The 24,243-nt window shown below is 40.1% G+C and overlaps 1 protein-coding gene across 3 annotated transcripts; it reads right to left on the bottom strand.

Moving 5' to 3' along the window:
• Positions 1–874: 874 nt before the first annotated feature.
• ELK4 (ETS transcription factor ELK4) lies at positions 875–23,681 on the bottom strand. Of its 3 annotated transcripts, XR_011231564.1 has the most exons (6): positions 22,831–23,045; positions 17,252–17,467; positions 15,145–16,020; positions 14,257–14,373; positions 12,357–12,527; positions 875–924 (listed from the first exon to the last, which is right to left on the bottom strand). XR_011231564.1 is itself a non-coding variant. In XM_069459695.1 (5 exons), exons 2-5 carry the CDS (start codon positions 17,456–17,458, stop codon positions 12,429–12,431), a joined length of 1,299 nt encoding a protein of 432 aa, XP_069315796.1. In that variant the 5' UTR covers positions 17,459–17,467; positions 23,626–23,681; the 3' UTR covers positions 3,865–12,428. The 3 variants fall into 3 exon arrangements, 2 of the variants coding, with proteins under 2 accessions (XP_069315796.1, XP_069315795.1); XM_069459695.1 differs by lacking the exons at positions 875–924; positions 22,831–23,045 and adding an exon at positions 23,626–23,681 and having other exon boundaries at positions 3,865–12,527; XM_069459694.1 differs by lacking the exon at positions 875–924 and having other exon boundaries at positions 3,865–12,527.
• Between the last annotated feature and the right edge of the window lie 562 nt (positions 23,682–24,243).

The raw sequence follows: 24,243 nt of genomic DNA, 5'->3' as shown, positions 1-24,243 counted from the left end.
AAATTAGCCGGGCATGGTTACATGAGCCTATAATCCCAGCTAAGCAGGAGGCTGAGGCTCCTGCTTGCGCCCAGGAGTTCGAGGCTGCAGTGAACTATCATTGTGCCACTGTAGTCCAGCCTAGGTGACAGACTGAGACTCTGTTTCTCAAAATGAATAAATAAATAAAATTTTCATTTTGAGAGCTGCTTGTTAAATGCAGCCATTATTAAAATTAAAATATATAAACATATTACATAAACTATATTAAAAACAAAGGTAATAAATAGTCAAAAAGGAACACGTCCTAACTTTATTATATTGATGCTCCTGAGGTTATTTATGTCCAGGCCTCTGTGTGGTGGGATGACTGTGTAATGGTGTGCTACTGGGCATCTCTTCCCAGTTCCACTCTCTGTGACAGCATGTTGGTAGTTTGAGATCAGCCATGGTGGAAGTATTTACACCATGGAAATTGGCAAAAGCTATAAATCGTGTCTTTTTTCTTCCCCTGGAGAACCAGGTGGTAAACATTTACCAACATACCCACTGCTAATAATCAATGCTAATTGGTCCAGAAATCGCCTGGGAGAATGAGATGGATACTCTATTTTTCTCTACTGACATTGACTAGCATATAAAAGGTATAAAAACAGCACAAAGAATTTCCAAAAATATCTAATTAAAATTTTACATTTTTTACAGATAAAAAAAACTCTTTATACCATGTCTGGGTCTTTTCTTGAAGACAAAGCTGGGACTACTGAGCAATTCAAGCTGTGCAGTGTCCGCCAAGGAGTTTCAGCTCCTGCCCAGAGCAAATCCAGTAGTACAAAGGGAGAATGCAAACTCACCAGCTTAGACAGGGATAAGGATGCTGAGACTTCTGACCATTGTGAAGTGGCTGTTACAGTGGCTGTGGCATGGCTTGCCCGCACTTTCTGTCTGTATATACAAATGTACACGTATAAATATAAAAATTAAGTGGATCACGGTTCTCGGTAACCTGTCCCAAGTGCTGTGGTTCACATGCTTGACACTAAAGGGTCTTTCCTGGATCTGTGGGAATCGTCAAGTTGGCCAGCTCTCACCACCAGCATCCCAGCACGGTGATGAGAATCTGGCTGGAGAGAGAAACATGGTTGAAGCACTGGCCTCACCCTCTAGCTGTGTGTGGCCCTGGGCAGATGACTGAGGCTCTTCCAACCTCACTTTTTTCACCTGTAAAGTGGCATTTCTAAAAGTACCTACCCTACCTCACAGGAATTCTGAAAGAATTAAGTGAATTTGTTTAAAGCACTTACTATATGCCTGACATAGAAATTGTTTAATAAATGTTAGCAATTTTTAACACCTCCTCCTAAGCGGCTTAGAATTGCTCGTATGTTTGGTACCTATTTATTGCAAGTCAAACAAATCCAACTTCTTTTGAAAGCTGGTGGTCTAGGAGCATAATTTTAACTATGTTCGTACATACAAGTATTAGATGCCAGCCAAATTTAAATACGCAGTCTAACTGTAGCGAGTGATTGACTTGGGCAAAGAGGAAGCAGTTGATATTTTTCTTGTGGTTTTTCAAGAAAACATCTTTTATACAGATTTAAAAATAAGAACCAATGGCTATATCTAAGCTGATCATGATTAATTTGTTAACATAGAAAACAAGATTAAACAAATCTAAGAGTACCTTTCCTACAATAAAATATTTTAAACTTAGCAAGTGTGTTATCCATTACGAAGGACAGTTGAGACTCAGAAACAAATGGCCTGATGTTCCCCAGAGACAGATCACTCTCATACTCCAGGTTCACATGGCTATTTCGGAAGAAACAAAACTCTCAGGAGGGCTGAGAGCCACTGCTCCCTGTTACGTAGGATCAGAATAAGGGGACGGCAGATAGGTTCTTACACCACACTTGCAGTTACAGAGCAAGCAGGGCTTTCTTCCTACTCTCCTTTCAAGAATTTTGACATCTCAGAGTGCTGTGGAGTCACCCTGTTCCCAGATTTTCCTCTGCTACTTGGACACGGGAATCTAACCCATCAACCAGATCTGATTCACTAAAGGAAGATACAGTGGCAGAAGTCTTTTAGAGAGAATTCATTTATTCATTCAAAACAGACTTCCTGAGTACCTGCTATGTTTAGGAAACCGATCTAGGTGCAGAGATACAGCAGTAAGACAGAAGTCCCTGCCTCACGGGGACTGCACTGTAGGTGAAGACACATAGACAGCAAACATAAATACCTAACATGCCACAGGGGGAGAGGTAATGGAGCACCAAAAAGAAATGAGACCACCTAGGGGGTGCATGTCAAGAGAGACCCTCAGATTGAGCCCTGGGGTTGCTCTTCAACATCTAGAGGTTTAGAAAAAGAACAGCTTCCTGGACAGCCAATGAGAGAAGACAGAGAAGTAGGAGAAAGTTCAGGAGAAAATGCGGTTTCCTGAAGAGTATCTCAAGAAGGAGGAAGTAGTCAGTGCTGCCAAGGGGTCCAATGAGGACTGAACATCAACCACTGGATGTGACAACATGGAAAGTGACCTTGACGAGAAAGGGGTTTTGGTTAATGACGGTGGTGTATTCAAACACGGGAATCATAAAACGGACTCCGATGCTCCAACGACCTCCTTAGCACCAGTGCTTGCCAACCGGCTGGCACCGCTGTTAGAGATTGCCGCTCCTGTTGCATTTTTCAATATTATACACCGTTGTCTTATTTTTGAGTTATTCCAAATGAAGTCACTTCCATGGACTCCCTTCAGTTACAGAGTGTATTCCAGTCAGTGCAATGCTTTGTAGTGACAGTCAGTGTGAAATATGACCATTAATGATTATCTCCTACCTGATAATGCCAGCCCTGGAAAATTACCCAATATTAGGGTATTATTAATAGTTTGTCATTGGATGCATCAATAAAACGCACAAAGGGCTTGCAAAATAGGCACGCCTCTCCAAAGAGGATGTGCTCACAGTCAGAAAGGTTAGAAAATGGTGACTTAAACAGGCTTTTTAACTGAAGGACTTGGAGCTTTTTTTTGGTAATGCAAAATACATTTTGGTTCTCCAAGAAGTGAAGATGCCATTTCCCAAACTTACTGGACCTCGCGGGACTGCTGTTCTCAGTAACACAATCTGAGGTGGTTTTGGGAGAGTCTAACAGTCCTCTCAAGTGGTTGCACCCAACTGTGCTGAACAGTCCCGACTGCCCCACCATGTGACGCGACATTTCACCAGGGCTCATGAACTGCTCCCCCAACAATCTGTCACTCTGTCCCCTTATTTCCATCTGGAGATACGGATCGGCTCTCTCTGATGTGATTTTGTAACCTATGAGCCCCACCTTCCCCTATGTATATTATTTCGACCCAGTTCTGAAAAAGCCTAATTTCATTTGCTAAATGAACCAAGTCTCCCGTTTCTTACCTCAAAAACAAGAGGAAGAAACGGTGCCTAGAATAGAAATAAGCAAAAGTTGCTCCTTACGAAGGCTAGAATAAAAGCATCTGATTAAATTATTTAAAACCCTTTTTAAATGCAAATAAATTTTTAAAGTAAAAAAATAACTTTTCTAGCCAGTCAGTTCTCCGTTAATTCCTTTTACGTCAACAACCATTTTATAAATCTCCCTCTTCGCCACCTATCCCAATCTAGGCTTTAAACATTTTAATGTAGACAGGTATCAAATAGTTGAAAGCCAGGTTTTAGTGATAACCATTAAGAAAACTCTTTCCTTACCCACAGTTAGCATGGATGAAAATATAATACAAAGACTGTACACAGAGACTACCTCAATGGACGTGAGAGAAGGAAAATGAATAACCGATTCAGAAAATCATTTTGTTAAAAATATTTATTTAAAAAAATACAATTGTTGTCCATATCTAGTTGCACATATATCTATTAACATATCTGTATAATTTTAGACTTGTAGTAAATTTTGCTACAGTGCTTTCTTAAAGCCAGCTTGCATTATACAAAGCAAATTCCTCTGTCAGTTCTTACATAAAATAATTTTCTAAAAAGGTATCATCTTTCTTAAAAGATGCATCATCACCATTATAGAATTTAACAAAATTTTTGCATAAAACCCGGAAAGTGATAGAAAAAACGATCACCTGACTGGTTATTCAGAGCAACCCCTTGCCGTATCTGGAGACGCACTGAGTAGCAACCACACTTTTTCTTTTAAAAGCAGCATATTAGAAAGCCCTCAAAGTGCTAGCACACCCTTTTCCTCACCTACCTAAACTCTCTGAAGTTTCTTTGTTGCATAAGATAGAATTCAAGACTCAAGCTACAATCACCTTAATGAATCTAAAAACAACATCTCATTGTTTCCCAACAGGTAAGTCAGACCTTAGCTAGAAGACATGGCAGTTTCCCTCTAGCTGTATAAACAAGTAATGTGAATTTTTATAAATGTTTCATTGCTCTTTTAGGAAAAAGAAAAGAAAAAAGATGATTTTAATACTATGAAGGTCTCCCTAGTGTAAATTACACTGAAATTAGATAAGACAAGTTATTAATAACACTTTAACAGTTATTCATTCCTTTGGGTGAATGTGTACTTGCATTATATATAAGTACCTATTTATACCAAGTGGTGGCTACTAGCTATTAGGTGATATATAGACTTCAATAAAATAAGGGAGAAAATAAACAATGAAGTAACTGTCTTCTCAGTTGAGCTGATAGGCTTGAGGAAAGCACCCTGACAAGTTCTTATTACCACGAATCGCAAACCAAGACATACACACAAGGTAATACCTCTCTCCTGTGTTAACACGGTGGAGACGCCCTGCGACAGTCCCATGGCAGACACGCTTTTCTTCTGAACTGAAGATCGGCTGAACGAAACTCAAGAGTTTATTACTTACCATCTTTTAATTTTTAAGTGATGTCTAGACTTAGTGGCCCACAAACTGCCAGTGCCACTGTGGTTAAACCAGGTGGCATATGGAATTTAAAATAATCTTACAGTTACTTCCCAATAATCGCACTCATTCCTAATTGTCTCTAAGGAGGATTTTTTTTTTTAGAAGGTTTAGTAGGACTTATGGAAAATTATTAGTTTGTGTTTCAAAATGTAAAGTTATACACGATTTTTTTTTTTTTAGCCAATTTGATTATCTGGTGAATAAAGGGCATAATTCTAAGCAAATCATTTTAATCAAAAATCTTATTTGCCTCAAACCAAAGCTAATCAGTGGCAAAATGACTGGACTGGGTTTAATGTTTAATCTTCCCTATCCACAAAGATAAATGAAACTGCCAGAAGGCAAAAGTGAAAAAACAGATATGACTGTGATTAGAACAGATCCAGGGCTAAACCAAATAAATAGCCTCGAGCAGTGAACACTAACTATATTCATTTCTACCTTTACATATATGCATCTCAGTTAACTTCACTAATACTGAACAGGGAGTTTATAAAAATGCTACTCTGTTGCATAAACGATAAATGTAAGCAATGAATGTACATACAACGGCCACTGGTAACAGTGCCCTCCCCAAAAACAAAAACTGAAATGTCTTGGAAAGGACTGTTGTCCCCCACATGACAGACAATAAGCAACAATGATTAAACAGAAAAACACCTTAAAATTGAATACTTCACAAAAAGTGTCATCTATCAACTGTAAATCATTTTTAAAAATCATAAATTTCTACAAAGCACAATATTAAAAGCTTGTAAATTATCTTAAAACATCCTAGCCAAAAGAGCATACCTTACAGAGCCTAGAAGAATGGCTCATTAGGTAATCCATTTATCCCTTCTCCAAATCCCCTTAAAGTTCCAGAAAACATAAATGAGAAATAAACCTGACTTCCCTGACCTTCAATAGCCTTAAGCTGAAATTAAACAAACAAAATAATCACTAAGTGCTTCCAGTTATTAAAAACAAAACAGTGCTAATAATGGTGCCCAAGAAAGTGCCAAGTGATTTAACACCAGTCTATGGCAGTCCCACCCGAAAGCCAGGCATACTTGAATGATTCCACTGGCTAGAACTCTGGTCCAGCCACAGGGCACCCCTGCCTCCACCCCTACCCCATCCAGAAGATCCCAGGCCTGTCTGAGCATGGCTCATAATTCTTGGAAGGGACAAGAACCAGAGTGGGCCTTTGTGAGATGGGAAACAGGCAAAGTTGAGAAGATCATTCAGCCCAAGATACTCTACTTTGATACTTCTGCTAATGCTAATTATGTACAGTTTAAAAGGATAAGTTAGGTCGCAATGCCAGAATTCCTCCATTATTATATCAATTCACGGACAAATCTCTGTATTTTAGAAATACTGCTTCCAGTATAAACCTCCTCTCTGAGAAACAATACAACCTAATAAAGATTTTATACAAAAGCTAATGTAATGTAGAAATTTTAGGAAAGGACATCCTTATTTGCTCAATAATACATGAACATGAGAGAAGAGTTTAAAATGACTTTGTTTAGAGTATGTCACATGTTAAGTACTGTATTTCTAAAATGTTGGCAAGCAATTAGTTTTTAAGGCCTACTGATATGTGCAAAGCATTAATCTTTAAAAAGTGGCAACTGCAAAGTGCAGCAAAAAAATTTTTTTTTTTTTTAGTTTTAGTATAAAACAGACTAGGAGCCATCCTAGTCTAGAGAATGAATAATATATGTTCCCTCTCAAAAACAGATTTATACACACACACATATTCAGTCAATACATCAATATACACTCACACACATACATACACTCGGCCAATAAATCAGAATGTCTTGGAAAGAAATATTGTAGCCTCCCAATTAAATATTTCAAAGTAAAGTTTTAAACCTCATAAAACCTTCTGATGTGTTTTATACCCAAAAGATTAGCACTCAAGATATTTACTACGTTTCACTGTGTCCCTCATAAGTTTCTTGTTAAAGGTTTCATTTAAAATTATGTTGACAGCATGAATTTCCTGGTTTCTGTTTAAAGCCAATATTTCCCCTCTCACACAAACCACTGTAGATTTCCACCTTTCACAATGACTAAATGTGAATGGTAGCACCCTAGAAATTGCTATTTTCTGGCAAGCTATCAATCTAACACAATTTTTTTTTTTCAAAAAAGTAGCTTGAAGAAACTGACAGCTTCAAATGGAACAGTTATACTACCATCAATTCACCTTCCACATTTGCTCAGTTTACAGGTCAAAATATGACTTTTATAGTAACAAGTTCCACCAAGTACAAGAAGTGAAATCAAACCACCTTCTTTTCTTGCTTAACACACTACCACCCACAAGAATTCTAGATTCTAAGATGACATAAGAGGGACATCAGGACACCTTGCTTCACACAAGGCCAGCAGCATTAAAAAAACAGTAACAAAACATTTATTTGTTGATCCCAAACCAAGAAGATAATTAACGAAATACTTTCCCTAAAACCCAGTCTCTGGTCAGAGTATCTGCTGAAGAAAGACAACCGTGGCTGACCTCCCCACTTCACTTAAACTGATACGGACTAAACAACTGCTCAAGCCTCCTTCAGAAATAATACATTCTATCATTCCCTTAGATAACATACTACCTCGTGAGCAGTCGTTTTAACGTTCCAACTGAAGTGATAAATAGGACAGAGCTACCAAGAAAAGTATTCCTTAGATGCTGAAATGTCACAAATTTTAAAAATCAAAAACTTATTAATGCAGCAAGAAAATGGAAGTTGGCATATATTTTTAGCATAAAACAACTTGAAAAAATTCTGAATTTGTTGGTAAAATATTAACATAAAGGACTAGTAAAATAAAAATAAATCAGAGTCATACCTAACACAAAGATAAAGGAGACAATAAGCTGTCAAAAATAATATGCACGAAGCTCTGGAAAACGTTTGGTAATGGGTTATTTGGCAATTTAGGAAAAAGAATTAATGTGAAACTTCAAAAGTTCATGACAAGCTCTTCTGAAAAATTCCAAGTCTCTTCTAGGATTTCTCCATGTATCCTAAGCATACATTTTTTTTTTCAAGATTACAATCAGAAGTTATGTCCTGAGTCAGTGGTCTTTAAGAAGAGTGTGTGCTTCTGGGGTGGTGCATAAAACGATCTACTGGGGTGTAGGAAGAAAATGTTAGAACCGCTACTCAATATTTACTTTTCATGCCATCCTTAATTTCTGTTATGTTTTGCAATGTATCAATTTTTAATAGGGAAAGTTTTTGTGTTCAATAACTTTTACTAGCCAGGCATGGTGGCTCACGCCTGTAATCCTAGCACTCTGGGAGGCAGAGGCAGGCAGATCGTTTGAGCTCAGGAGTTCAAGACCAGCCTGAGCAAGAGTGAGACCCCGTCTCTACTAAAAGTAGAAAGAAATTAGCTGGACAACTAAAAACATATAGAAAAAATGAGCCGGGCATGGTGGTGCATGTCTGTAGTCCCAGCTACTCAGGAGGCTGAGGCAGAAAGATTGCTTGAGCCCAGGAGTTTGAGGTTGCTGTGAGCTAGGCTGACACCACGGCACTCACTCTAGCCCGGGCAACAAAGTGAGACTCTGTCTCAAAAAAAAAAAGAATAAAAAAATAACTTTTACTGATCAAGGTGTGTGTCCAAAAAGGCTGGACACTGATTCTCTGAAATACCACTGAGTGCCTCTAACCGTGCTTAAATTCACTAGAAATATAAAGCTATCTTTTAGAAACTCAGATTCATAGTACAAATTCTGAGATCAGAATGAAACAATGTTGTTAGACTAGATATCATACAATGCCCAGTATGAATGGAACAGAAGTGATATCATCAACAGCCTGGAGTTAAACAGACTGGAGTTACAGCTCCAGAATTCCAAGCCTCTGATTTATTTAACAGTCAGTCTTGCCTTCTTTGATCTCTAACATAGTACGTTTATCTTCAAGAAAATTTCCAGTTCAAAAAAAAATTCCAGGCTGAGAGCAGTGGCTCACGCCTGTAATCCCTAGCACTCTGGGAGGCCGAGGCGGAGGATGGCTTGAGGCCAGGAGTTCAAGACCAGCCTGAGCAAGAGTGAGACACCGTCTCTATAAAAAATAGGAAAATTAGCCAGGCGATGTAGCACACACCTACAGTCCCAGTTACTCGGGAGGCTGAGGCAGGAGGATCGTTTGAGCCCAGGAGTTGGAGGTTGCTATGAGCTATGACGATGCCGCTACACTCTATCTGGGGTGACAGAGAGAGACCCTGTCTCAAAAAAATAAATAAATAATCCAGTACCCTATATAGGCTCGTGGACTTACTTTCCCCATCAAAATTTGAAGGAAAAAAAAAAAATCATACCTATATTTTAACTTTCAATATGTGGGGAAAAATTAAGCTTAAATTTTAACTCTAAGAAGCTTAAGGTTGACCTTTTAAGGGCCTCTACATTGCTTTTTTTCCTAACACAGTATCCTCAGAATCTAGATTCTTTAATTGTGTATGAATTTTTTTTAAAAAAATCAATAGAAGTTTCCGCCTTTGTTCAAACACAAAATATGACACGAGGAACATAACATCACAAAAGCACTGTGACAAACCATTAAAAAACAAGGATTACAAAGCCAGGCTCGAGGCACAAACCTGTAGTCCCAGCTACTTGGGAGGCTGAGGCGGGAGCATCACTTGAGCCCAGGAGTTCGAGACCAGCCTGGGCAACAAAGTGAAATCAAAGGATTACTGAAGTCAGATATGATGGTTTTAATTTTATATTTTACAAAATCAGCATATGAACCAGAAAAAGTTATTTCAGAAATTATGTGAAAATCCACCCTTGAGTGGAGTAACGCAGTGGTTTGCTGGCACTGGGCTCTGAGCCCACGTATACAACCCTTCTCCAATTCAAGGTGGGGGGCTCAAAATCAGCCACAGGGGGAGTAACTTACAGCAAAGAAATCAGCAAATGCTACAAACTCAGGGCTCCCCCTCCACACCCCACCTCAGGAATCCTGGCTGTCATTTTACAGCACATAGCTGAGTGGGTAGGGGCCAGAGCAGAAGAAAAGCTATCCAAAGAGATCACAGATGTCTCAAAACCCCATTCAACCTGCTCCTCTTCTTTCACGTCGGCTACTGATGAGTGACGGACACCAGCCACAGCTACCAACTGTAAGCCTCTCCACTGAAAACTGATCTTCAGTGGTACGTTACCTTTTGACGCTAATAAGAATTCTGTGGATATTCAAAAGAATATGAAGCTGAGACTTTTCCAAGAAGGAGGTAGTCTACAAATAGAACTGTCTGCCTCATACACTTGCACTGAGGTTGTAAACTTTGACTTACAAAATGGACACGGACACACACACTTCCCCAAATTAGCTGATCTCAAAAGAGCAAGCAGATCATCATCATCATGCTCTGAAGGCCTCACACCTCTCGGAGGCTTTAGCTATAGGTTTATAGAAAAGACTCACTAAAACCGTTTCCAAGGAAGATGCTTTGACTGAGTTTTAACGGTGCCCTTGGTGCCAAGGCATCTCTGTGCTGAGATAATTATTAAAGATATCATCTATGAAAACAAACCAATGGCTTTTCTCCTTTAATTCAAAAAGATAAAATACCTTTGTGCTTTCAAAATTTAAAACATCTACTTAAATCAACCATCAACATTTACTTATTTAATGTACAAAATGTTAAGCTAATAAAACTATTCCAAAGTGCTGCTGAAGAGGTCTAATTTCAAACAGACATGCAAACTAAATAATTGACTATGGGAAAAAAGTCCAATCTGTCTGTTCCCCATCACTATTAAACCCTACCTGTCAACACTACTATTGCACATCTCAGGAATACAACTTTCAGCTGATAACCACAAACGAACCAGTAACAGGTCTCCAACACCACACGTATTAAAGGCAGCTCACTGAATTATGTTCCTTCTACTAACTAATGAACTAGCTAGCACTGATGTCTTATAGAAGAGCTTTTCTACACTGTATATAAACAAATTTAAAGTAAATATTATGCATCTGGAAGATGCTAGTTTGTATCAGTCATTTTGAGCCCTCAAGTTCTTACTCCCTCATTCCATTTAATTCATGTGATTCAATTACAGGATTAAACGGCTAGTTTGGAGTGGGGCAGGGTGGTGATGGTGATGGATGGTGGCAGCATCTCATCCTGGAATTTAAAGCCAAATTTGTCAAAAGATTCCACGGTGATGTTCGTGGTACTGACTCAGTTTGGTGACTCAACAAACCTGCCTGCACCTGGCATTGATTACCACATGGTAATATTTTATAAATTTGGTAATGTAGAGATGAAGGCCTACATTTTTCACTAGTAATATAAATAATCCAATACGTATGTATGAGCATTCCCAAATGATCTCTGTTCTTCCCTAATTTAAAAGAAAATTGAAAGAAACAAGCACATCTTTACCTCACTACTGATTGAGAGGCTTCACTTTGCATTTCACCTTCCTAATTACATCTCTAAAACTGTCACAACCTCTAACAACCTTAAATTTACAAGGAAAGATGATAAATATATAGTAGAAAATGAGGTAAAGAGGAAAGAGAAAAGGTCCTTCACTTTGCCATCTTCTACCTGGGAAACGCCCCATGTGTTGTTTTAAGTTATTCAATTTAATCCTTTACTCATAGATGCCTCAAAATTTCAAAATCCAAGTTCATTCTCCTAAAAGTCATCGTTTACCATGCTGTATCCTATACCACTCAGAGAGCAGACAACATATCTATGCCAGATGTGGGGGTCCCATATTCTCACTGGATATTCCAAAAACTGTCTTAAACCCTAGGTTTAAAAATCTTCCTATGTTGAAATAGACTAGCTCCATGCCCTGTTGACAGGTTCAGACAAGATCATACAGATAGCTAAGAGACCCACCCTGAATAAATGTAAACAAGATGGCTTTTTGTGGAGTTGCTTACATGTTACAGTTCATAGCAAAACAGAATCTCCCCAGTAGTACTCTCCAATCTTACTTTGTAAGAATAGGAATGATTCTTCTTCTTCTTCTACTGCTCATGAACAGCTCACTTCTAGTAGTTCAACAGAGACGCTTAGTCCTAAAGATGCCAATTCATTTAACTTATATTTCCTTAAATAACAGACTCTCAGCATAATTTTTTTCCTTGCCAAAAGTTTCCAAACGAGCAACTTTGTTCTTAATTGCTCTTGTAAAGTACGGCTGCTAAACGCCACCAAAAATTTCTTTAGCACAAAGCTCAAAATATTAAACTGGGGAAAAAAAAAAAAAAAAGAAAGAAAGAAAAGAAAAGAAAGAAAAAGAGAGAGAGGGGGAGTTCATACTCCAATTAAGGCATTTTTATACATAGTCCAACTTGAGTCCTATTCAAAGGGAATCCTAAAAAGGCGTTTCAATGGGGAATGGCAAAAATCACAATAGTCTATTATCAGCCTTGCAGAACTTTCAATTGCTCACTTCAAATGCAATCATGTTGAATGTCTCTCTGTTCCTTTGTTCCTCCGTTTTCTCATCCCACGAGTGCATAGGTTATGTCTTCTGTAGGTCTGGGGAAAATGGGCCAGGGGTGGAAGGTCCATCCAGGCCAGACAGAGTGAATGGCCCATGACTGTTCAGTACAGAAGGAAACTGAGAAAGAAAATAAAACACATTATCATCCTATTCCTCAACCCTAACTTTCACTTGCTGTCCCTACTATATTCCCTGAGGCAAAACACAACAGCCTTCTGCAGTGGCTCACAGGACAAAGGCAGTAACTGTTTATCATGAAAGAGTATGATGTCATAACAAAAACCTTTTCTAAAAAAAGTTTGGTGGGGTGTGATGGCTCATGCCTGTCCGTAATCCCAGCACTTTGGGAGGCCAAGGTGGGAGGATTGCTTGAGGCCAGGAGTTCAACACCAACCTGTGCAACACAGTGAGATCAGTCTCTACAAAAAAATTTAAAAAATGAGCCAGGTGTGGCAGCAGGTGCCTTTAGTCGTAGCTACTCAGGAGGCTGAGGCAGGAAGATCACTTGAGCCCCCACGAGTTTGAGGTTGCTGTGAGCTATGATCAAGTCACCACACTCCAGCCTGGGCGACACAGTGAGACCCCATCTCCAAACAAACAAACAAATAAATAAGAATTTTAAAAAGTTTGTCCTAACATATTAAATACTAACACTCTCCAACCTACCTCGATGGAATGGAAACAAAGAACAAACCTATACCTTCCTTCATAACCTACGTACACAGGTTTACAGTTAACCCGAATAAAGGTTTTAGATAGTTCAGTAAATGATAATATACACTGTAGACTGTAATTCAATTATAAAGTAAATCACGAACCCTCAAAGAGAGGTCCAGAAAGGTACAAATAGTTATCGGGTGCTCATCCTAGAAAAGGGTTCCCCACCAAGAAGTCTGACGCCAACTCTAAAGGAAGATTCCAGGCTGAAGCTATAGGAGCATTACGACTTTGCTTAAGGTCTTCAATCACTCTATAACTCAACCGCCTGCTGATGAGAGGCAAAGAAACATAAAAATGAAATATAGAAAATTCTCAACACTCTCTTTAATAATTTAGGGGATTTTTGCAAAAAAAATAAAAGCGGAAGGGGAAAGATTTTTAATTTTCTTCTTTTTCCTTACCATTTCATTTCTAAAAGGACAAACGAAAAGCTGAATTACAAATGTAAGAAAATCTTTCAGGGATAGTCACCCCTGATTAAGTAAATGAACTGACCAAAAGAAAGCTATAAAGTCTAAATGTTTTGGGCAAAATAATGGTTAAACCTATTAGGAAGGACAAGACCTTTCCTAACATCTTGGTAAAGAAATAATATTCACGTTTAAAAATATATATTTAAAACGTTTATAAATATCAATTCTGAATGAGGGGAAATGGGAATATTTGATACATCATTCTCAAGACCTTTCTCTAGTTTTTAAAAAAAGAATCCTTAATTAAAAGAGGGAATCTATGTGGAGAGATCCCCCTTATCTGTGTGTGTGTGTACGAATGTGTATTTGTATATGGGTGTGTGTATATACAAATATATACATTTTTTAATAGAGGATTTCTAGCATTTAAAATGACAAAAACTTTGGGTGGGCTCTAAATCTACAACAGTGTTGAACAATTCTTGGTCTAACTCAAATGTACATAATAAACAGTGAAAAGGAAACTTTGCTGTGAATATTTATCCAAGCTGTTTGCTGGTTAGAAAATTAACATTTGGAAATTTAACAGTAAACCTTAAGAGTATCTATTAAAGTTTCATAATGAATAAACTGAGCGGTGGGACACTGCCTTTTTACCAATTTCTTCATTTAACATGCTCCAAATACAAGAGACAGACTTTTATGAAATTTACCTGGAAGAGTGTGTTAGCACCTTGTAGTCTGGCTGGACTCAGGGGAGCAACAGGGCTGAGAGTACTCCAAAAGTGGATACTGGAGAGCAAGGGGCTTGGAGTCAGTATGATGGGTGTCTGCAACACACAAGACAAAAATATTCACTAAACGACTTACTAGGACTGTGTTTTATCCTTGCAGTCACATACAAACAACCCCAAACCCAAATATTGCCCTATTCTCCACTAAAAAATATCTCCAAGTCTGAAATTTTATCATGATGAAAAACTCAGAAATTATTTTTACAACCTAAGAAAGATAAAGGTCAAAATAACTATTTTTTTAACCCAACTTTTATAGGCTTTCCTAAATAAAAAAACCAACCAGAATGCAGGTACAAAGGAATAATGGGTAACCAAGTCGGCAACATGTTCCTTCCTTGATAATGAAAGGGTCTGGGAATAGTCTATTAAAATGTTCTATGAGATGAGCGAGTTAATAAATACCCAATGTAACTGTACAAACTTATTACTCAACATCACACCAGTCATTTTTCGTAAGGTTCACAAGCCTTATTGTTTTCTAACTTGATATTATCACTGTTTTTCTATAAGATACCAACCAGTTTTATATGACCAACAGAGAGAAAGAAAAGGAAGCGGAAAAACCAAAATATTTATTTACTTGTAGAACAATGAATTTTTTTAAGAGAAGACTCCAAACCTTTTAGTTTGGCAATCATAATTGAGATGAGGAATTAGGTTACTTTCACGGGGTCACATATAACCTTTCCAAAACAAATCTAAGTTAACAGAAAGCAAACTTAAGAATATAAATTCTGGATTTGTTTTAAAAGGTGAATAAATGCAAACGATGGTGGCACTGGAAAGAAAGAGTAAGTGAGCTACCTGTGAGAAATACGCTGGTGTAAGAGAGGCTGTGGGGAGGGACGGGCTCAGTATTCCCAGGGGGCTTGGATCGCTGCCTGTGATCACCAGGGTGGGTGCCAGTTCTAACCCCTTGGGTTTCTTGGATCTTGATGAATTACTTGTTTTGTCCTTTTCTGGCAAAGCTGAATCCTGGTCTTTAGGCTCCAGTGGCAAGTTCTCCGGGAGTTCCATTGGCTGAGAAGCCACTGAATCGATGTCAGTGTCGATGTCCGGGTTAGGACTCAGTGGTGGTGAGGGTGTCCGAGAAGGCTCCTGCAAAGCAGCAGGTATGGATGAAACGGGAGGCGTGGGAGAAAAAGTGGCAGTTATGTTGGATGCAGAGGCTGGGGCCTCCAAGGAAGGTGGTTTTGGGGAAACCAATGTCTCCAACACTTGGATGGTTTCTTCTGAAGATGGAGAAATACTTGGGCCAGTTGAAATGGCAGCAGCAAGAGGATCTACTGGTGGCTTTTTGCAAGGTGTTGTTACAAACTTGATGACAGATGATGTCGGTTCCTGAGGAGATTTTTTCTCTGCCAGTTTCTCAGCTGGATTCTCAATCTTTATTGGTTTGGAAAGCTTCGCCTTGGAGGAGTTCAAGGAGTTGAGAGTAAACGAAGAATACAAGCCAGAGTGTATATAGTCATTGCGGCTGGAGGTCTTGGCACCAGGCTGAGGTGGTTTCTCTTTCCCTCCATTCTCCACATCTTTGGAACTGCTGCTGACTTCGCTGGAGTTTAAAGTTTCACAGTCCCCCTCAATCCTGCCCACTGTCATTGGATCCATGTTCAAAATCTCTGGGTAAGAAACAAACTTGTACACAAACTTCTGACCATTCACTTTTTTGATGATATTCTGTAGGTAAATAAAATAAGCATTCTTATACTTTCTTATAAACTTGCAACCCATAGTTCATAAAAAAGCTGACACAACAAGGTTCTCTATTTAAGAAGTAGGCATAGCTTATTTAAAATCTTCGAAATCCTCTAAATCAGCTGTCCCCAACCTTTTTGGCACCAGGGATCGTTTTCATGGAAGACAATTTTTCCATGGATCTGGGAGATGGGAGGTGGTTTTGGCATGATTCGAGCACACTGTATTTATTGTGCACTTTATTTCTATTATTACATTGTAATATATAATGAAATAATCATATAACTCACCACAGGTTGGGGATCCCTGCTCTAAATCCATCTAGCCATACCAAACACAGTCCCTACTGTTAAGAGGAAGTTAAGGCAAGAACACTTAAATGTCTTATTAACAACTGAACTAATATGTTACACAAAAGCTGAAAGATTTTCATTGTTTAACACTCTCAACCCAGTATCTGTGTTAAGTCAGACTTAATGAACTGCAATCTCAATTCCAAAGGTATAAGCCATATATATCCTGAGTAAGCAAAAAGGAATTTAGAATATTCCATCTGCTAAGGTTCCTACTTCCTTCTTATCTCTTATCTCCATACAAGAAAGCTGATAAGATCGTCCACTTAAAGGTGAAAGGAATTAGGATCTCTCGGTTTCTCATTCTAATTCCATTCTTTGGAGCCATTTATTTTACCTCAGTGCCCCAAGAATGTATTCAAAATAATAAGATATTAAACAAAAAAATATAATTTTAACTAAGAAATCAACTTTATGCATTAACAGCTATTCTTTAAGGTGTTAATTTTTGTTCCCTGGGTTAAACTAAAAAGTAAGCTACAAAAACAAGTGTGTGTGTGTACGTGTGTGTGTGAGTGTGTGTGTGTGTGAAGGAGACAAGCCAGGTGTGGTGGTGCATGCCTGTAGTCCCAGCTACTTGGGAGGCTGAAGCAGGAGGAGTTTGAGTCCAGCCTGGGCAATGTTGCAAGATCCTGTCTCTTATAAATAAAAAAAAGAATCTCAAATTTCCCTCCAATAAGAGTTTGTAGAAATACAGCTGGAGCATTTACACCTTGTATTCTAATTCCAAACTGCTGAAGCTATAAAATAAATTGGATTAAAATAAACTAGGACATTAGCACTTATAACCTTAACAGAAAAGAAGGAATAATTCTTGTCTTGAGGTTCTCTGATAGTATCGAGACCAGGAAGTATATTACCTTCACATAATAGTATCTGAGGGCTCGGCTGAGTTTGTCATAATTCATGTTAGGCTTGTTCTTGCGAATCCCCCAGAGACGAGCCACCTCTTCTGCCTGCAAAAGCTTGAACTCCCCATCATTAGAGGTCCAGCAGATCATGTGCTTGTTCTGAGGCTCCTGCAGGAGCTGAAGGAGGAATTGCCACAGGGTGATAGCACTGTCCATAGCAATGAGCTGAAAGAATATAGATAAGATATGTGATAATATTAACAGCTAACATTTATTTAACACTATATGTCAGGCACTATTTTCAGTGCTCTATGTGTATTAATTCATTTTATCCCCACAACACTCCTATAAGATAGGTACTATTGCATCCTCATTTTACATAAGAAAAATGTGATTCATAACAGGGTTAAGTAACTTGCCCAAGGTCACACAAGGAAACGGTAGAGCTGAGATTTAAGCCCAGGAAATTTCGATCCAGAGTCCAAACTCTTAAGCATACCATGCTGCTTAAGTCTTAAGCAACAAGTAACTTGTAAGGAGAATAAAGCTAGTTCCATAAATTACAGGAGCAGGTCAATGATTGTCAATCACTAGAGTATTCTTGTTATTAAATTTTATCTTAAACTCTCATTGTCATTTTCTCTCCGAAGAATGCCATTTCAGAATCTATCTAAATCAACCCAGTTTCTTTATTTGCCAGGGTGCATGTGTGCCAATGTCTATGTGTGTGTCTTAGGGTGACCCAGAGGCTGAGGTGCAGGGAATAATACACTTTTGCTCCAACTGGTATTTCTCCTTCAAATAGTTTCCATTATCATACATGTAATTGACATACAAATTGGCAACACTGAAGATTCAGCAAAATGTTCCCTCATTTAATTTACAAGTTCTGTCACTGTTCTGTCTATAGGGATTCCATCTGCATAGAGTCTCCTTTTATTTAATTAGCAACCTTTATTTGATTACCAAGACATGGATTAAAGGAAAATTCTTCAATATCTGAAGTTTTAGGATCTTCCTGCTTAAGCCAGAGTTTCTCAATTTGGGCACTATTGGCATTTGGGGCCAGATAACTCTTTGCTGTGGGAAGCTGTCCTGTGTGTGCATCCCAGTTGGCTTAACAGCATCCCTGCCCCACTGACACAATCATTCCTCTGGGGGTCAAAGTCATCCTGGTTGATAACCGTTGGTTTAGGCATTCGAGCAGCAAGGAAATGCTCTCCCAAAGGTATTTTCCTCGTAGAATTTCAAAATACCTTGTCTATTCTTAAGGGTAGAAACTGGCCAAATACATATAAGCTTATTCTAAGAAACCTATGACTGAATATCTTCACACACAAAAACAAAAACCCTTCCTTTCTCTAGGAATGAGATCTCAGTGGGTCAAAATAGATTTTGAAGACAAATTAAATCAATTCCATTAAAATTACAAAAACAGGTAAACTGTACTACATCAAATTTAAAACTGCTGTGCTCCACACAATGTCATTAAGTGAGATAACAATTCCCAAAATGGGAGAACATTTTCAAACAATGTATCACAAAAGGAACTTGTATACAAGATTATTAAGATATAAAGGACTCCTACGACTAAAAAAAAAAAATTTAAATAGGCAAAGGATTTGAAAAGACGTTTCTTCAAAGAAGATATATAAATAGCCAATAAACACATGAAAAGATGCTCAACATCATTAGTTATTAGAGAAATGAAAATCAAAACCACGTAAGAAATCACTTCATACCTATTAAGATGGCTGTAATCAAAAAGATAGACAATAACAAATGTTGGCAAGGATGTGAGAAACTGAAACCCTCATACATTGCTGGTGGGAATGCAAAATGATATAGCCACTGTGGACAAGTTTACCATAGACTCAGCAATTCCACCTCTAGGTATATACCCAAGAGCAATAAAAATATATGTCCATATAAAAATTTATACTAGAATATTCATAGCAGTATAATTCACAATATCTAAAAAGTAGAAACAACTTAAATGTCCATCAACTGGTGAATGGATAAATAAAATGTGGTACATTCATACAAGGGAATATCATTCAGCCATAAAAAGGAATGAAATGCAAACACAACATGGACAAATCTTGAAAACATTATGCAAGCAAAACAGGCCAGCCACAAAAGACCACATATTATATGATTCCACTTATATGAAATTTGGGCGAATCTACAGATAAAGAAAATACACCCATGTTTACTTAGGGCTGGGGGCTAAAGTGGGTGGGGGAGAGAAATGGCAAGTGACAGCTAATAGGTCCAGGTTTTTTTAGGGAGGTGATAAAAATATTCTAAACTTAGACTGTGGTGATGATTACACAAGTCTGTGAACTTACTAAAAACCACTGAATTGTACACTCTAGGTGAATTTTAGGTACGTGAATTAATCTCAACAAAGATGTTTAAAACAAGCAAACCTAACACAACAAACATTAAAAAAGTTAGGCCTGAGAAGACTAATTCTACAACATATAACTCACAGAGGATGGAATTCTTAAGGGTCAACTACGTGTACTTCTGAAAAGGGAAAAAGGGTGGAGATAAGGAATGAGAATTGAAAATATCTAAGTTTCTCTAACTTTTCTAAGACACTCAAATGTCCTCCAATAATCCTCACAGGATTATTTGAAGCAGGTTGTACAGAGATAGTCATCCAAAAGTAGAGATGGTAAAATAATAGAGAACAGAAAGGCGGAGATGCCTCTCATAGCCACAGAGTTCATGGAAAAGCTGAGGCCATGAATCCAAGTCTCTTTCACACAGGCATGTACTCTATTCATTAGGGAAATGACTTCCCTGGATGGATAGACGCATTCACATAGCCAGTTGATTGTAAAGAAGTATTACATTTTAGATATGATAATAATCCATGAATATCAAGTGCTACCTTAATGCTAAATAACCATGTCCACTAGAAATCAGTTTCCCATAGCCTCACTTAGGCTGAGTTAAAATGGTAGGTTTATATTATATCCATCAAGTACAGTGGAGGCACAAGGGGTTCCCTGTCATTTCTCTGACCTTACCAGACAGATCTTTCTTCTAATGAAGCCTATTCATGGCAAGTTACTTTTTCACTACATAGTTTTCCCATTCAAACAATTATTTGCTAGTCTAAGCCTGTTAAAACTATTCCCTAGTACATATTAGTTTAACCAAAGAACTAAATTTCCACATTTCCAGACATCGCCTTCATATCAAGAATGCTTATAGGGGCAGGGGTGTGAATATGCACGTGTAAGAGATGATGACATGAGAAAGAAAGGAAAGACAGGCAGAGAACCGGAATCTCTAGCCTACTACAAATGTGGTGTCTATAATTCTATTTGTTTTTGAAAAAAATTCAAAACCCAAATCCTGGAGTCTTAGTACCTACCATGTAGATAATCTTTGAGCCCTACAAGTTTATGATACCTAGCTATACATCTAAAAAACAAAAAATAACAAATTAATGTCCCTACAATGGCAACCAAGGAGATTCCCCAAAACATGGGTGTTCCCAAGGCTTAACTTCCCAGGTTTAACTTCCACCTTCCCCTTTGGTTATCAGTGGGGTGGAGCTGTTGGACACCTTAGGGTAGAACCTAACCCTGTGGAGAATGCTGATGCTTCTTCAGCAGACTATAGTGTATCTAGGATAGAAGGCTGCTGAGAATAAAAGAAAAAGGGCACTAAGGTTTTGGACTGAAGTACTGGAAATGAATTGTTTTGAGAAGAACTAACAAAGATATAAAACAGACATCTTCAATGATACTTAAAAGGAATATTTTCTTAATTCAACTTTGATATCAGATTATTCTTTTGACTGAAAAGTTGGTGAACTTCTTGGTATATAGTTAAATTGAAACTCTTCATTTTAGCTCCTAAAAGTGTGGTATTAACTATGAACTTCAATGATTTCCTCAGACCTAAAAGCAAACTAAAGAAAAAAATTTCAAACTAAAGAAAAAATTATGGCTTGTGCTTGTAATCCCAGGTACTTGGGAGGCTGAGGCAGGAAGATCACTTGAGCCAAGGAGTTCGAGGCCGCAGTGAGCTATGATTGTGCCAGCCTGGATGACAGAGCCAAAAGAAAAAAAAAAATTCCAGAAGACAGTTATTAAAAATTACATAGGTGAAGCCAGGTGCAGTAGCTTCATTCCTTCCAAATGAAGCAATCTGTTGAGAGGTTAAATGCTGAAAACATAACTGATTCCATCTTAACACTTCAAAGATAGTAGAACAATCCCTTTGCTAAATTGAAAGATGGAGCATGTTGAAATAACTTATTAAGGAAAGGAAGTCTTTATTAAATGAAACCTTTTCCACCCTAAACATGTTTGTGATACACATAGTCCAGTTGCTGCGGTGACCCAAAGCCCAACTATTTTTCAGAGACAGTAGCTAAGACCCAAAAAAATAAATGTCTCCAAATCGTTCAGCATGCTGATTAAATAAAACAAAACCAAGTTATGAAATATATCAAGCCTAGTTCTCAATCAAAATAATCGTTGTAGTCAAAAAGTAACCAGATGTATCTACCTGTGCAGAATACTATACAGAGAGAATATTAAAAGTATACTGCTACATTACAATAAAACTTGAATATTTCCTTAAGAATGTAACAGACTCCGCTCATGCAGTTTTAATGTTTAAATAAAATCAAGGAGAGTTCCTGAGGGGGAAATATTGAATCATACTATATTTTAAGGAAAACACCACTGCCAGCCCTAAATATTGAAGCACCAAGTTTTCCATGCAGGGCGTGGAGGTGAGGGGTACGAAAAGAGGAGGGAGGATCTGATCCACCAACCAAAGAGATGGGCAAACCGTTGTGATGAGGAATAAAACTCCAGAATCTTTATCTACATGCTCTGAACTTCAAAGAGCAATCGCTTGGAAAAAAAGCCAACTGTACATCTTTTGACTATTTCAGTCAACAGTATCTCTTATTTCCTTCCAAGGACAGTTAATATTCCGCCCTCAAAAGATGTTTTCAATTCACCTCCCTAGGAATGAAGCTACCAGCCTTGCCGCAGCTGTACATTAAGCGGAAAGTAAAGGGGGGAGGAGGGTTGCTGGAAAGAAGTAGAAACAGAAATGAAAGTTGACACCGGATGAATAGCGAGCTTGGGGAGAGGAAGAAACACGGATGGCCGCGGACCCCGAAGATCAAAGTCCGGGGGAAGAGGCGCAACCTCACCCGGCCTTTGTAGGCACTGAATTACTGTACTTTCATTTTCCAATTTCCTGTCACTATAGTAAGTCAGAATTGTTCCCCTCCTCCCTACCCACTAAAAACAACAACAACAACAAAAAAAACCGCTGCCACCTTTTGCCCAAGGGACCTCGCGGCACCAAATAAGGGACGACGACAGCGGAGCGGTGCGCTCCCGCGTCCACCTGCGCGCCGCGGCGCCAGGGCGAGCCGGGGGCGGGTCCAGGGGGGCGCGCGCCCGCAGACCCGCGCCCCCGCGCCCACTTCCGGTTGTGCCGCGAGCCCCTCGGCCCCCGCCCCCGCCCCCGCCCCCGCTCCCGGCCCGTGGGGCGGCGGCCCCGAGACCCCGACGGGGCGCGCGGCGCTGGCCGCTCACCGAGGCCGCGAGCGGGGCTCCCTCTCGGCGTCGGCCTCGAACACGATGCGCCTCTCCGACCGCAGCCTCCTCCTCACGCTGGAAACTCGAGGACGGCGCGGCAGCCGCTGCGACCCCCGCGGCGGAGCCGGAGAAGGCGGCAGCGGCCGAGCCGAGCCCGCCGGGTGCCCGCCGCCGCCGCCCGCATCTCCCGCCGCCTCACAGCCGCCGCGGCTCCTCGCGCCCCGCCCTCCCCGCCCCCGCACGCGGCGGCGGCGGCGGCGGCGCGGGTCGTCGGGCCGCTACCCGGCGGGCGCGCGCTCGGGCGTTCCTCGCCGCGGCCGGGCCTGCCAGTTGCTCGGCGGCCGCCGCCACTCTCGAACCCCCCGGCTGCGCCTGGGCCCCTCCCAGACGCCGTAGCCGCCGCGCGTCACTTCCGGGGGCAGGGAGGGCGGGCCCGCGACCCCGAGGGACGCTGCGGGGCCTGGCTGCCCCCGAACCCGGCTTTGGAGGGGCCCGGCTTCGGTGGGGGGCGCGGCGAGGGCGCTTCCTGGAGCTCTGCACTTGCCACTCTCCGCTGCACTCGGTCCGGTTGCTTCTAGTTCCCTGAGGCCCCCGTCCGGAACTCGTAGCACCAAAGCTGCCACCTGTGTCGGGACCTCGGACTCCCAAGGTGTCGTCGGCCCTGAGCCCCTCCATGCTCTCCTCCGTCCGAGGGAAGAGGTGGCGCCCGCCGAGCAGCCCGCCGGGGGGACCACTTGTGTTGTTCCCGCGCTCCAGTGTGAGGGCTGCTCCCTCCTGCGCCGCTCGTCTTACCCCTCGCTGAGTGAACCGAGAAGTTGGTGCCGCCACGGCTTTCTCATCGAAGTGCCACATCCCAGGACACTACAAACACTTGATAAATATTAAATCGGCCCTGTGGCTCTCTAGCCCGAGGCCGCTCACCAATGGAAACACTGGCATGGTGGGAAAAGTTTGCTCTGGCATTGGAGGCAGAGACCTGGGCTCCATTTGCGTCTCTACCCCTCAGTGACCTTAAGCAATTTTAACCTCTCCAAAACACAATTTCATCATTTATAAAGTGGAGTTAGGGAACCCAGTCTCTCAGAGTCGTTGCAATGATTAAAGGAGATCCAAGGTGCACACATCACCTAGCACAGTTTCTAGCTCGCAGGCTCTCGTTAAATGTAATTCTTAGAGAACCGGGTCACGCTTGGTACAAGAAGCTGCTTGAACAATTTAGCGTCAGAAGAGATGTAGAGTCAATAAGCCGAGACTGCTGAACAAAACCTCCAAGAAATAAATTACATATTCTATTTGCATTATCTGGCACGTTGTAGACACCCAGTAAATGGTGATATCATTTATTTTTGCCTGGCCCCCCACCCCTACAATTGAATTTATGGTGAGATTAATTAAATTCATAGAGTGGAA

Source organism: Eulemur rufifrons, chromosome 27 (genome assembly GCF_041146395.1).
Source record: "Eulemur rufifrons isolate Redbay chromosome 27, OSU_ERuf_1, whole genome shotgun sequence".
Taxonomy (NCBI): domain Eukaryota; kingdom Metazoa; phylum Chordata; class Mammalia; order Primates; family Lemuridae; genus Eulemur; species Eulemur rufifrons.
The sequence above is the reverse complement of the archived record's forward strand: the minus strand, read 5'-3'. Positions and strand labels throughout refer to the sequence as shown.

Bases quoted from the DNA above. Each gene is read 5' to 3' on its own strand.
- ELK4 (XM_069459695.1), bottom strand. From the start codon at position 17,458: ATGGACAGTGCTATCACCCTGTGGCAATTCCTCCTTCAGCTCCTGCAG. The intron at 16,021-17,251 runs GTAATATACTTC...ATTTACCTACAG, and splicing joins TCAGATACTATTATGTGAAG to AATATCATCAAAAAAGTGAA. The intron at 14,374-15,144 runs GTAGCTCACTTA...TGTGTGTTGCAG, and splicing joins CACCAGCGTATTTCTCACAG to ACACCCATCATACTGACTCC.